This window comes from Athene noctua, chromosome 9, assembly GCF_965140245.1.
Source record: "Athene noctua chromosome 9, bAthNoc1.hap1.1, whole genome shotgun sequence".
In the NCBI taxonomy this organism is placed as follows: Eukaryota; Metazoa; Chordata; class Aves; order Strigiformes; family Strigidae; genus Athene; species Athene noctua.
In genome coordinates, this window is record NC_134045.1 from 6,718,285 (window position 1) to 6,732,997 (window position 14,713).

General features: G+C 49.0%; 1 protein-coding gene across 2 annotated transcripts; it reads right to left on the reverse strand.

The window, feature by feature from the left end:
* Window positions 1-33: 33 nt before the first annotated feature.
* OGFOD1 (2-oxoglutarate and iron dependent oxygenase domain containing 1) lies at window positions 34-14,589 on the reverse strand. Of its 2 annotated transcripts, XR_012634226.1 has the most exons (14): window positions 14,416-14,589; window positions 14,188-14,333; window positions 14,049-14,095; window positions 13,475-13,575; window positions 12,516-12,632; window positions 11,965-12,056; window positions 9,706-9,834; window positions 9,245-9,358; window positions 8,475-8,554; window positions 8,031-8,326; window positions 6,639-6,761; window positions 5,748-5,806; window positions 1,142-5,252; window positions 34-287 (listed from the first exon to the last, which is right to left on the reverse strand). XR_012634226.1 is itself a non-coding variant. In XM_074913583.1 (13 exons), exons 1-13 carry the CDS (start codon window positions 14,567-14,569, stop codon window positions 5,091-5,093), a joined length of 1,620 nt encoding a protein of 539 aa, XP_074769684.1. In that variant the 5' UTR covers window positions 14,570-14,589; the 3' UTR covers window positions 34-5,090. The 2 variants fall into 2 exon arrangements, 1 of the variants encoding a protein (XP_074769684.1); XM_074913583.1 differs by having other exon boundaries at window positions 34-5,252.
* Between the last annotated feature and the right edge of the window lie 124 nt (window positions 14,590-14,713).

The following is a 14,713-nucleotide window of genomic DNA, read 5'->3' on the forward strand; positions in this document are numbered from 1 at the left end:
CACTTTTCTGTTCTTGCTGTGTAGTCTGTGAGTGCACTAAGTGCTTCAACTCCTTGTTGGAGAATCCTGGGTTTCACTGCAGGGCTGTGCTGGGAAAACTGCAATTCAGTGCACCAGAAGCACCAAAGGGATAACACCTCCTTGCTGGCTTTTAAGGCAGAAGATCTTTGAAAGCTGGCCAGCTCCAGGATGCAGCCAGGTAGGAAGTAGCCTGTTTCAGATCTGACACTCTCCTCACACCTGGACTGTGGGAAGTTTTGCTTCCAGCTGCTGGTTCCATGCGACTGCTGGAAAAAAACGGCAGGTACTGAGGTGGGCAAGGGTGCATTTCAGGAACAACAAAAACAAACTACACACCCAAGCCTGGTGTGCATACTTAGGAAGAGCTGTCGGTACTTAATGGGATCAAAAGAAGAAGATACTGAAAAATGTTTTGGCTCCTGGCTCAGACCTGTTTATTAATTGTGGGATCTCTTCAAATTGGATTAAAGTATTACAGTAAGGCTGTATCTTAGATCTAAAGATATTTTAGAACCTTTGCCAAAGCAAATTTCTTCTAGAAGCTATAAATACCCTGCACAGGATGGAGGTTGGGCCAGTGCTCCTTGCTGTCGCACGATTCCTCGGTGTTTCTAGCGTGGGCAGGGAGGAAGCAGTGAAGTTCTGGGGCAGCTTCTTGGGGCTATTTGTCAGGAATATTTGTATCCTGTAACTGGTCTGTCTCTTACTTGCCACCACTGAATTAAAGCCAGCAGCTGGTGGTTTGCAGAGCAGCTGATGAGCATGCAGCCAGTTGAACAGGGAGTGTAATTCTTGCAATGTGTTTTAATCCCCAAAACGGCCCCTTGCCATGGCTTTGGCCCCTTCAATATGGAGAACTGTGCTGCCAAAAGTGCAGAGCTCTGTCACTTCAAACCTGCAGCAGGAGCTCATCTGCATCCTTTTCAGAATTTGGTTGTTAGGCAAATCCAGCTCCGTGGTGGAAGGGCGGTAGCCACCCATGCTGTTCTAAGCAAGTGAGCTTTGAGACTTGATTATGGAACAGTCTCCTGGCATCAGTGCTGGGCTTCCTGCCACCTGCTCTACCTGTTCCCACTGTTTCAACCTCTTGTTTATGTTCAGAATCATAATGCTTACTTACATTTATGTAGTCCATTCAGTGATAAGAGAGTGGCTCTGATCAGAAAGCAGCTTTCCCATCAGCCTGATTTTCAGGGCTACACACCAGGCACTTCCAGTCCCAGCTCTGTTCTGCTCTTGGCAGCAAGGTCAGTCCTTTGGTCACAGTCCAGACGTCTGATAAGGCTGATTTCCCCTGGCTAAGTTTCTGACAACAAATTTGTCATTTATTTTCCCATAAAAATGTTTCTCTTTGCCAAATGTAAAAATCCACGTCCTGTAAACTAAACTGACACCAGGTTTGCACTTGCCCATTGAAATAAAGCAGCGCTGGGCTGGCGTGCAGCAGCAAGCTGACCTAAGCTGAACCTGCACCAGGAGGTAAGTGGCAAACTGTTCTCACTGGTAAGATTCAGCCCAGGACTAAGGCCTAGTGATCCTGTTCTCAGGTATGGAGGGGAACTAGTCACAGCAGTGTAAGTGGCTGGTCAAGTAGAGAATAACCTCTGAAACCACACTAGTAGAGCTGCCTGTTGTTAAAAATTCACAGGCAAGGCAGCTTAGATGACACCACACCTTAGTACATGTGGTGGGGATGGGGTCTAGACCCCTGTCTCGTCTTGCTAGGGCACTTCAATGCCTGCCTGAAACTTCTGTGTGGGCTGGAGCCTTCCACATAATGGCCCCTTCACTGCCTGGGAAATGCTGCGGCAGTACCGTGCTGGATCCCTGCCTGCTGAAGAGGGATCTCTATAGCTGTGACTTTCAGTGTCTAATTCAAGTTCCAGTTTTGAAGTTTAAAAAAACCAATTGGAACTGACACTTGACAACAGGTTATCTGATTTTAGCCCTTGTTTCTGCAAGTCCTGTGGGTTGCTTCTCATCTTAATACTAATTCACTGAATACCTGATGTCAGAACTTGCTGCATGTTTATGAATGCCAAAACTATTAATTCAGTCTGCTCTACAGCTAAACTGTTTTATCTCACTCCATATTGAATTGTTCCTGTTTTCAGCTACTTGGCAAACTGGTAACTATCCAGTCCCAAAAAATTTGCTGTGAAGCACATGCATAACTCAGCACATAAGTAACTGAAAGCTGCTGGTACCCCACACGGAACAGGGTGTTGTGCCTTGGAGGTGCAGGCAGCTGGTGGGAAACACGTGTCCTGTACAGCCAAGCTGACCGATGTCTGCATGAGCCATCTTGCCTGGTATGAAGTTTCTGTTCTCTGTTCCTCACACTCCATAACTCCATTTGCTTGCTGTTCATGATCCTATTTTTATATATTGTCCTGCTTACTCATTTTGGGGGTACATCTATCTTTCATATTTCTTTCCAGTAATGATCAGAGTACTTTGCAAGCAGCTACACTATTTGTAAATACAGATTTGTGTCCAGCAAGAGCATCTATGGAGAGAGCTCCCATTACTGGCGTGGTCTAAATGAAGACGACTCCCTCTCCCCCCAAGTAGCTCACGTCATTTGAAATTTGGTCGGGAGTCTGCCCTGTACCTGCAGCACCAGCCATGTGTGGGGCTGCCTTTGGCTTTTGGGACTGAATAGGAAAGGGGGGAGCACAGAGTCATGTTGCTTTTTAGATCTTTGAATGCCAGCTGCAAATTTGGCGGCTTCAATTACTTCAATTGCAGTCACCGGAGGCAGAAGGGTGGTTCCTTCTGTGATCAGATACGGGCTCACTCGAGTAGAGGCCGGTCTGCCCTCTAGTGTGTTATTGATTATTAAACAGCAGCAAGCTTCAGAGAGCACAGCTTCCTCCCCATCTTCTGGGAGGCCCTTCCAGGATCTGCCACGCACATTCTTAGGCTCACAATGCAGTAGAATAAGCAACTTAATTTTGTTAATTAATTTACTCCCACCTTTGACTCGCTGACTATGCTGTGAATGGCTGTCAGAATAACTGCTTTCTACCCCAGAAGAGCTGCTGCCCTGACAGGCAGCAGAGTGCCTGTGAAACAAATGATACAGAGTCTCCTGCCCTCACTTCAGGATTTGTTTCTAGCTTCATCCCCTTGTCTTTGTGAGCAGCATGAAACAGTAGCAAAGGAAGATTAAAACCAAGCAAGTGCACAGAGAAGCCAGCTTAGGGACATGAGTTGGGATATGAACAAGATGGTGTAGATCTTGCAATAGCAGCTTGGCACAGCCACCTTCCAGCTGTCCTTCCTGCCCAACAGTGCTGGGGGCAACAGCTGGAACTGAGCAGCTGCTCACAGTCTGGGACAACCAACACTGAAACCCTGCAGTCCTGCATGTCGCTCTCTAAATGGCTGCATTGTCCCCTCGCTCTGGCGGTGGTGGGGGCTGAGGCTCCTTTCCCTTCGGAAGCAATGGCAGCAGCTTCATGCTTCCATGGTTCCTTTTTGAACATTGAGTGTTGGAATCCCAGCTGAAGTTGTCGCTCCCGTGTCTCCATGAAGGTGTGACCCAAGGGCTCCCACTCTGCGGGCTGTGTGGCATACTTGTGTGTCAGCACAGCCGGCCTGGCTTTGGGCCTGCTGTTCCCCTGCTGCCCGTGGTGGCCCTACACTGCTGCTGTGGTCTTTGGCAGCAGGCCTGGAACCTGAGAAGCAGCAGACTCTAATACAACACACCTCTCAGTCTGGCAGAGGCAGGAGGAATGGAGTGCAGGCTCTCCCCAGCCAGCCGCAAGCCCAGGGCCTGCCCTGTCTGGCTTCGCTAGGCTGAAAGTACACCCGTGTCTCTTCATTGCCAAAAAACCGCTTCAGGCAAGCATGTGCAGGCCGGGGCTGAGCCTTCCGTGGGGTGTTCTGGTCTGGCTGCCTCCTGAAGTGGCCAGTGCAGCTCTGCACCAGCACTGTCGCAGGGCTGGACAGACACCTCAGAGGTGACAGCGTCCCTGTCCTGCTGGCAGCAAAGAGGGGGTGAGCAGCACCACAGGCCTGCGCAGGGGCAGGTGTTGCCCCAGGAGCACCCCTGTCCCTGGACTGTTTACCACAGCACCTGAACATCTGCTTCTCAGAAAGGCCCAAGCTGATCTCCAGTGACAGAAGCCGTGCTGGAGCCCAGCAGACCCCAGGACAAAACCAACGTGACGTGAGGCTGTGCTGCTGGTGACCCTCCTGCCTCCGGACAAGGTGGGAAGAGGCAATTTGAAACCTTCCCTCTGCAGCCCACGGCTCCTTACCCAGGGCTGGGGCCACAAGCCTTTCTCAGCTGAAGCCGAGCGCCAGCCGCGTACCCACACAAGCGGAGTACACAGGAGCAGCTCTCCCCTCTCAACTATTTTGCTTGTACATTCTTTGGAGAAAGGGCCGCATCTGGGTCGGTCTGTATGACATTTAGCATAATAAAGTCCTGCTCCTTGTTACAGTGCCAGGTCCTTCTAGATGCCAGCAGCTTTATAGCCTGGCTGTCTTCTTTCCCAACTCCAGGGAGTTGTGCAGCTGGAAAAACCTCCTATTTCCCATGGCAGCTCCTTTATTTCTACAAAACAGCAAACACAGTGAAGCCCTAGAAAATGTCTTGGGCATTTTGTAACAAAACTTGCCCAACCAGCCTTTGCAGCATTTTAACTGACCCATTTCCTTTTTTTTTTTTTAAATAAAAATCAGTCATCAGCTTGAGGCGATGCACAGTTGTAATTTTCACCCTGACAGATTAGAGACGCATCCCACTGCGCTGCTTCCATGAGAGAACAGCCGGAATGCTGACAGAGCAGCTGGCAGCTGTGTGACAATGACCCCCTCCATGTAGCATTAAAAGCAGTCCAGGGCGTGTTACAGTGGACCCAGGAGAAGTCTGGATTTTCATTTGTACAGTTAAAAATGTCCCCTGGCCCCCAGGTGGTGGGGTACAGCTCATATACAGCCTGATAAAGTTAGCAGCAGCAAAGCTTGGGCTTAGACAGGCTCAGCTGGACATCTGGATGGAAACCTGCCCCCCAGCCCCACTATTTTCTGTGTGATGATGGTCACACTCTGCAGCATCACTCGTAATAGACAAAGGAAAAATCCCAAAATCCTGTTCTGTTTGGATGCTTGTTCAGGTGTGCCAAGCTGCGATGATTAATGTATTTCACAAACTTCATAGTTTCCCTGTCTCTATAAACTAAGGCCAAGCAGTTGTCCTCTGGATTCACTGTCAGCAGCTAGAAGACATGACAATAAGGGAGAAAATTAGTTTCACAAAAAGGGCTTTGGGATCATGCCTATGAAGAAACAAATGGTTTCAAAAGCCATCAGAACCAAGGTCTGGTGTTAGAAAATGAACTGTCTCACTATTTTCATTTTACTCCCCCTCAACCTGAAGAATTTCTTAGCCAGCAAGGTCCGTTCCAAGGGATTCTGGTTCCCTCATCAGTCTGGCTGTTCAGCACTCTCGCTTGTTCTGAGTGGGACCTTCGTCAGCAGCACATCCCCTCTGCCACAGCATTGCGCCACCCCCACCCTGCCCCATGGCTTCCCAAATGCCCCCAGGGGCTCTGGCCAGCAGAGCTATGCCCATGAGCAGTCATTCAGACAGGAAGGCTCCAGCGCGATGCCCAGCACCCTCAGGATTGTGGCAGCGTTACAACAAAGTGTAACGATGTCTCTCCACCCTGAAGGATTTAATCTAATCTGCAGCTATCAACTGAGGGCCTTACCTCTTCGTCTTCACCTTTAGCAATGTAGGAAGTAAAGCCACCATACTCTGGATCCCAGTCTTAAAACAGAAAAGAAGGAGTCTTAGAAAGTTCAACACTGTCCAGGCTCTGTACTGCCTTCCTGGAGATGCCAATTTTCCACCCCACTCCACACAGTTACTGGATACAGGACGATCCTGACTTTACCTCCTGCCAGTCTATTTTTCTTTCCCTTCTGTTCAGAAACAACTTGAAGCAAATGTACTGGATTTGCCTTTTACCACAGACGGGCCGTTAAGGTTGCTTGGCACTCTGCTCCTCACATGTAGAACAGTTTTGCCTTAGCAAAAGTGTTTCAGTACAATTACTGGCATGTACCAGGTGGTTTCAGCTGTGCATTTTGGGCTCAGCTGGTCCAAAATGCTTGTTTCAATTTTTGTTTTCACCACTATCTTACCTAGCAATCAACCTAAAATGCCTAGACATGCCTAAAGTAACTTTTTGGAAACCCCAGGCTTTGTGAGTTGGAGGCGGTGATAATTCTGATGAGAAAAGGGGTGAAATGAAACACTTTCAGCAGGTATTCTGGCCACCTGATCCTCCACCACACCCAGAGCCGCCGCTAAGTGCGAGGAAAGGTCTGGGAGGCACAGTGCAGCCTTTCCCTCTGCCCACACGCCGCCTCCTGGCTCCAGCAGGGAAGGGCAAAGCTGATCCCAAGGCCACACTCCCAAATCTCTGTGTAAAGATTACTGAAACCAGGGCTAATGCAGAAGCCAGGACTAGGATAAAGTCTACAGAGTCCTTCTATGTAGGAAAAAGCAGGGAAATTTTGGCCATTGTAGCACTGCTGACAATTCCGAAGTCCTTCCTTTAGGCAAACCTCTTAAGATCTCTGTTTCATCCACTTACCCTCGCAGCCACAGAAGAAGAGCAGGTCAAGAGCAAATTCTGTTGCTTGAGCGTCATGGACTAGAGTATAGTGCCTGTGGGCCCAGCGCCTCAGCTCCCCCGCACACACAGGGGTACCCGTGCCTAGGAGAGGCGACAAACAAGCCAGGGAAAACAGTGAGGCTGGACAGGAGCTGCCACCTCCTGAGCTCAAGGTGTGTGGGGGCAAGCCCCTGCACTGCCACGCCATGGTGGAACTGTCTTTGCTGGCCCCAGAAAAGTGTAAAGGGAAGAAAAAGTAAAATCACAGCTCTCCTGTTAATTTCTTTTCTAGAGGTGGCTCTAAATTATGTACTTTGAACAATGTGGAGGGCTGGGGCCAAGCTCTGGTGTGCTTTGGTTTAACTAGTTCCTCCTTTTTTGTTTTGTCCCCCCTGAATTTACAGCAGAGCTCCAAACCTCAAGAGCCAGCAACGCTCTGAAGTCCACTGAAACTACCAGGAGCTTCAGTGAAGAAGGATATTGCTCTGAACTCACTCGTCAACTTCCATCCCAGGAGGTACATCAGAATATGGGGAAGCCTTTTTTTTTTTCCTCATTGCTCTAGCGTGGTTTTCAATCCTTGCAGCCCCAAACTATGCCATTCATACGTGAATTTAAAATCACATGGCGGACAGAAGAGGGAACACAACTACCCATGGAGAGCAGAAAAACAAAGCCTTTGTACCAGGTAAGTCTGCTGGTGGGACTTTCCGCAGAACTTGTTTCTTAATTACCTTTTATTCCAGTGTCCATTGCCTGACTCAGTGCAAGATGAGTATTTTCAGAAATTCTACTCTTCAACTTCAAAGCCACCACTTTAAATAAACAGCGCCAATCCATGAATCCAAAACTGATCTTTTAGAGCAATGATAACTCATTGCTGACAACTAAGTGGTTATTTAGGCTGGCAACATTTTCTGAAAAGGTTAAATCCTAGTTTTAGGTATTGGTTTTCTAATTCTAATTACCTTGACTTCTGATCTATTCACTTTTTTCCTTTTGATTTGGTGTCATATGAGAATCTACTTTATATGAAGCAGGACCATAACTACTGGCAAAAGATTATTGGGCAGTTGATTAACTCCCCCGCTCCTCACCCGTCCCTTAACTCCTACAGAAGTCCCACCCTCAAGACTTAAGTCTGTATCTTTAAATTACTCATTAATTTATTCCAAATTCTTTTGCAGTGGTCACTTATTTTGGATACCCAGTCTGACATGCTTCAAGTCCCATGTATGTGCTGGTGCCTTGTGCTGGCTGCAGTACAAGATTAAATGCTAGTTCTGTGAAAATCATTGGGAATTCTGCTGCCAGCATCCTTAATGTCAAGATTTTGCTCAAGTTCCTTCATGCAGCTGCTGCTGGACTTACCATTCTGCGTCTGACTGTCCCGTGCTTCAGGGATGTTGTCAGGCTGGTCTGCCTGAGGGGGACTGTTATCAGCATGTTGTTCAGTCTCTTCCTGATTAGGACTGGGACTGCTGTGCCCAGCAGTGTCTGCTGCTCTTCCTTCCCCAGCATCTTCATCCTCATCAGAGGGAGCCAGGAAGTGCAGCTTTAGGCCAGTGAAGTTGGAAAGCAGTAAAAACAAGGCCTCAGAGCGTAAGAACTGCAAGAATTTCTTCAGGATGTCAGGGAGGCTGTCTTCCTCTGCTGTCTCATAGAGTCTGAAAGAGAGCAGAGGCATCAGCAGACATGCCTCCCTGTTGCAGAGCCAGCAAGGACCACATCCATGGGGGCAGCGACAGCCAGCGCAGCCCCATGGCAGCTCCTGCCTGGCCTGATCAAGAGGTGCAGGGCACCGTCATTCCCCACCTTTTATGGGCAGGGCCCCGGCTACTCCACTGGATGTCTTTGTTCTCCAAAGCTTCACACAGTAGTTGGTATTTCTCCTTCTAGGAGAGAAAGATAGTGCACAAACTAACATTTAGCTCCAGGTCTCCCTTGTTGTGCTAGAAGCAGTCATCCTCTGCTCTCAGACAAGGCACTCTAATTTTTTTCTAACTTGTTTGAGGCTGCGGAATTGAGGGGCACAGCCTGGGTGGGCATCATGTCTTCTCAGTGACCAACAGGTATCCAGTGCTACTTGGATTGTCTGCTGGGTGAGAATGCAGTTTCACTGATACATGGATGCCCAGTAAACTAGAGGTAAACCAGCCTTGAAAAACAAAGCCTTTCAATTAAGACCAAAACCATTATGGGTCATTTCAGACACAGGTTGAGTTCCCCAAGTGCTGTGAGAAGCTGAGGGACAGGGAAGGACACTCTGGTCACCCCAGTGCTAGGAAGCAGGGAGGATGACATGTGTTTCCATCCCTCTGCTTTGCTTCGGGTAGGAAACAAGAATGTTGAAGCAAAGTTTGTGATTTTTGATGAGTCCCTGAGCAGTGTACAGGCAGGCAGAGGGGATCGACCTACAGAATCTGGAGGTCATCTGGTCCATTCCCCTTTAGGGAGTGAAACTAGAAGGTGTTTTAGTTGGCAGCAGAACAAGGCAGGCCTTTCCCAGCCTGCACGACATGTGGTACCTACCGGCCCTGTGACCTGCTCTAGCAGACCACATCAGACTGAAACACTGGGCTCACCTTAAGAAAATCTTTCAGGAGAATTTCTGATCGCTCCTCAAATTCCTCCTGGATTTGAGCTTGGGAGTCCACATCCAAATAAACTAGATTGATCCACTCATACAGAATTTCATGCTGTAAGAGAAATGGATTTGAACATTGAATTTGCAAGAGTAAAAGGGATTCCCTAACTTCCCCTTACCCAGCTGCCACAGGGCTGGGTTCTTCTCCACACACACTCCATTCCCTTTTTAATTGCACCATGAGTATTTGCTGCATTCTCTGCACTATTGTAGGTATGCAAAATGTACAGTCAAGAAGGATACACAAGAAACCAGCTATGGATTTATGGAGAGGAAACAAAAAAAAGGAGAATGAGGTAAGTTAAAGCATCCCCAAGCATCAGTGCATCCCATAACAGGTATTCCAGGGACACGAAGGAAACAGAAATGCAGATAAGCAGATCTAGGCTTGTTACTCACATCATAGGGAATGTGTGGGCCCCTGGGCAAGGGAGCTTCAATGTGGCGTGCAGGTCTGGCTACTGACGGGCCGTGAAACCAGCCGCTCACCGACAAGCGGCACTTCTCCTCAGACAGGACTTCTGACACCTGCAGCAACGTTGAGCTGCATGTTACCGTTTAGACCACAAAACATTTAAAGACCAGCTGTAACAGGCACCATGTAGACTCGTCATAGGAGACAGACCTGACTCCAGAGAGCCTACTGAATACACAGAGAAGTCAGGCAAGGGCTAGGACCAGGCTGGATTACTCCTGGTTTACAGAAAGAGGGCTTAAAGCAAATCTTGATGCTCAAATCCATTGTAGGTTTCCAGAATCCCAGTCTAAGCTTTTACTTCAAGCTCCTAGCAGAATCCATTCCCTCTGAGAGCTTTGAGTCATTCTGTTATTAAAACTAACAGTATTTTAGTTTTCTACCATTTTTGTGTTGAAGAAACAGCTATCACAAGGCTGCAAAAATTAGCTGTCACAGCTTCATCTGGAAACTCAGGACTTGCCTGATGCTCTTGGCTCTGGATTATAGGTCTGCCTATTTGTCAAAGAGCAACCCTCTGTCCTGCCATTTAACCTGGTCTGTGGAAACCCTTGGTTTTCACACAGTGACGGCCACCTCTTAATCTTCACTGCTAAGGTAAATTGGGCTAAATTGAACAATTTCACATTCTAGGGTGCTGTACTGTAAAGGCAGGGTGAAGAGAGAGACATCCCCTTATGACTGGTTGCTGGCCACAAACCATGAATTTTTTGATAAAGATTTTGTGCTGAGGATTTTTTGTTTTGTTTTTTAGAACAGTCTGATGGCACAGGAGGAAGAAACAGTCCGTTCTGAAGAGATTTTGGGCTCTTATTGTTACAGAGCTGTAGTGGCTCTTTCCTTGCATGACTCAGAGGTATTCTACGTTATTTGGAATGGTTACTGAATCCTAAATCACTTGGGAAACAGAAGCCAGAAAAATGCCTGCCACTGAAAGGTCACAGACCCGCTCTGCTCAGCAAACACCCACAGCTTTATTTGTTATCTCCCAAAGTGTACGCCACGCAGTCCAAAACCCAAAGATCTATTAGGAAGTACTGACTAGATGCTTTTTACCCAATGTCCAAGAGGGCTTTAAGGCTGGAATATGCTGTGAAGGCTTCAGTCTGACCCCTACACAGCCCTCTGACAGCAACCTGCAGGCTCTGCTCTTTACTGACAAAAAGCTCAAAGAAATGATTCAGTGCTTCAGCAAATACTCTGGGCACAACCAGTGAGGTCCAGATCCGGGAGGCTTTAATTCACAGCACTCCCAGCTAAGCTTAATGCTTATTTTAAAAATAAGTTTATTATTTAAGCTGAGTTTATTGCCTGCATTAACATTATCAGACAGTACACAGGACTCTGAATAGTGCTAATGCATGGGATTAAGTTTATGTCAGTAGGAGGCAGTCACAAGGCTAAGCGGAACATGGATTTTTATGACAACATTAAATCACTATCCGAAAACAATTAGGGCAGTGACCAAGTAGGTGCTTCTGCTAATTAACTGTAAGACATTAAATGACACAAATACAACCCTAAGCAGTCTAGGTGAGGACATACTCAACCTACATCTTCCTCTCCAATGTTCTGCTCTTTGGCTCTGTTTGTAATAGTCCACGGTACTGGCAGGAGTTTCAGATTTCAGTCAGATGTTTGTACCATGCACTTCCACAGACTGTTCATCCCGTTCCCAGGTGGCTTTCTGGTAAGTGCCACAAACTTAATTATATCAGCATTTCTACTGCAGGGCACTGCACTACATCTGTGCTACCAAGGAGGTAAAGCTGTATCTGCATAGTGTCCTCCTGGCATGGTGAGGTGCTGAGGAGCATTTCTGCAACAAAGTCATAGCATATGCATGAAAAATGTGAGCTAGTTTAAAATGAGCAAACAAACGAAAGTCTCTCTTGTCACCACAGCCAAATCCACAGCATTGGTTTGCCAGGACAGCAACACAAAATAGAAATGGAAATTTTTCTTTCCCTGGGATGATGAAGCTGGACTGACAGTTTAAAGCTGGCTTTGTCAGTTCTTGTCCTCCTTTAAGTCCTTGAAGCCCTGCCTTTAACACAAAGAACTTAGCATGAGTATCCACTCTACCTGCATCACCTCCCCCTCCCCATCAGGACTGTAATAACACACAGAGTGAATAACCACAACAACGAGAATCAAAAAATGACCAAGAGACAGCTCCTTGCCTGGTGGAAAGAGACTGGAGACACTTCAAAGAAAACCAGCGTGTTCCACGAAGGCACTAATGACTTGACAATTTGCTGTGGCTGAAAGTGTTCTGAGGAGGAAGAAAACATAGGTTAAGATATGAACTCACTAGAGACTGCCATTTCTCTCTGACTTCATGACATTGCGACCGGTGAGACGCCTGGGTGTAAGGGATGGAGCTCAGAGCAAGGGCTCGGTGAGGGATCAGTGGAATTCTGTGGCTGGAAAGGGAAGTTATCGGTTTAGAGTTCCAAGCACAGTTACTGGCATCACTTCCATCCTGCCTCTGCTCTTGGCCCTTCCAAAAAAATGGAAAAAAAGCATGTTTCTTTGCCTGCTGTCACCCATTAGCATTGACTGCAAAGCCTGCTACAGCCCATCTCTAAGGCGCAAATTTTACCTATACATCAGCTTCCCCAGACAAAGGAGAAACTCTTTACCTCCCTTCTACTGTCTGAGGAGAGTTGCTGCAAGGGGTGCAGAACCTTCATCTTTTTCAGCCATCTCAGGCTGAGCTTGGAATTCTTACCATCTGTGCTGTACAGGTCCAGCGTTCCCCCGTCGCTTTTCTCCCAGGGGGGGACGAGGTACAGGATGAAAGCAATTCTCCGGCCTTCCAGCTCATCATCGTGGCACAGCAAGACATCTGCAATTACACACATTTTGCTGCAGTAGCACCTTTCCAGTACATGCTTGATTCATTCCTATGGCTGCTTCCCAGCTTCACCCCCGCAAGGATACAACAAGAAGAAACATGCCCTTTCTAAGAACTGCATTTTCACTCGTCAGCATCACCAGCCCAAGATCTGCAAGATTAACTTCTGTGGGACTGCACTGCAATTGGCAGATCAGCCCATTCTGAAGGTACAGGCAGTTATAACTCATCATCTATCCCTCCCTGGCTGCCACTGGGCACAGTGGACAGAGATTCCTTAGTTAAATAATGATTCAAGCTCTTTTAAAGACAGAGCTGCCCTTTGAGTAGATCTGTTGCTGGAACAGAGGGGAGGGGGAGCCCTGGGAACAGAAAAGTTGGATCAACCACTGATTGTGCAAAAGACTTTTTAAAAGCAGAGAGCAGTGTTCTCCTTCCAACAGTGATTTTTCATGACTAAAAGGGTAGGCGCATTTGTAACCTGGACTCACTAAGGTGACGTTTTAGCACCAGACTTCACAAACTGTAGCATTAGGAAGCTGAACATGGCACCCTTTTGCATGGAAGCAGGCATGCAGACACAGGCTGAACATCTCTGAAAAAGTGGGGTCTTACAACAGCACTGGGCCCAGTTAAAGCCATCAGCAATGGAACTAGAGCAACCCTTTTTCCATAACTTTATTTTCTGAGACTTTGACTTGCTGCTGATGGCTACTGGGACCCTCTGGAACTAGAAAGGGATTGGGGTGGGTTATGTAATTAGGTATTCTCTAGACATACTGTTTCCTACACAACCACTGAAGCTTTAGGGAAAAAATAATTTATGGACTGACCAGTATATTCATATTTAGCACAGGAGATGTCAATAGTTGGCTCCAGCTCAATCTGGGTCACTGCAGAAAGCCACGAGCGGAATTCTTCACACAGGGCATGCCTGGGAAGACAAGCACAAGGTAAAGTGTCCTCCAGCATTAGAAAACATATCACTGTAGTCTAAACTAATTTATTATCTACCTTGCGGGAGAGATAATAACTGATGTAAACAGTTAAAGGTGCTGTTGCTGCCAGTGACTATATTTCCATAGGAGCACACAGGAGCTGGGCAGGAAAACACCATATTCACAACACTGCTGACAAGCAGTGAGCGTGAAATCAGTTGTAAGGGGAACAGGTAGGCATTCCAGAAGCGACAGATATGTGAGGGCTGAATCAGACTGCACGGCTCAGAGGAAAATCGTTAACCTACTTAAGGGCCACGACGTGCATCGAGTAAATTCAGCAGAAGGTGGCCGAGCAGTGCCGGGCCCAGCCCGCAGCCCCTCGCCTCCCCAGGGGAGCCAGCCCGGGCTCTTCCCCTCCCCGAGCGGGTGCACCCGGAGCTGGCAAAGCCCCGAGCCGGCGCTTTACCTCAGCGCGGCGACGTGGGGCTCCTGCCTTCCCCCCAGCTCCTCGGACTGCGGCGGCCCATGGAAGAGAAGAAGGGACGGGGGTTAGGGCGGCGCGGCACGGCCCGGCGAGGCGCGGCGCGGCGCGGCCCGGGGCCCACCTGCCGCAGCGAGAGGAGGTCGTTGCACCGCCCGCGGAAGCTGAGGCCCAGCAGCTCGTCGCGCAGCGCCTCCGCAAAGGCCGGGCCCGCCAGGAAGCCGGGGACGACGCCGTGCCGGAACGGGGCCGGCTCCACCGCCGCCGCCTCTGCAAGGGAAACGCCGCTGGTGAGAGGAGGAGCGGGCCCGCCGCCGCCGCACAGCCCGCGCCGGGGGAAAGGGGGCCGTACCGTGGCGGAGCGGCTCCCCGCGGCCCCAGGCCGCCGCCACCCGCTCCCGCAGCTCCGCGTCCCTAAGGGCGGCGCAGAGATCGGCGCGCGCCTCCTGCTTCCCGCGCTTCTTCCCCGGCGACGGCGCCGCGGCCCCGCGCCGCTTGGCAGCCATGTCGCCCCCGCCGGACTACGGCTCCCGGCGGCCCCCACGCCGCCCGCCGGGCCAATCGGATCGCTCGGAGGGCGGAGCCGAGCTCGGATGGCCAATGAGAAAGAGGGGGAAGGGCGGAGCGCGGCCACAAAGGGCCAGTGAGTG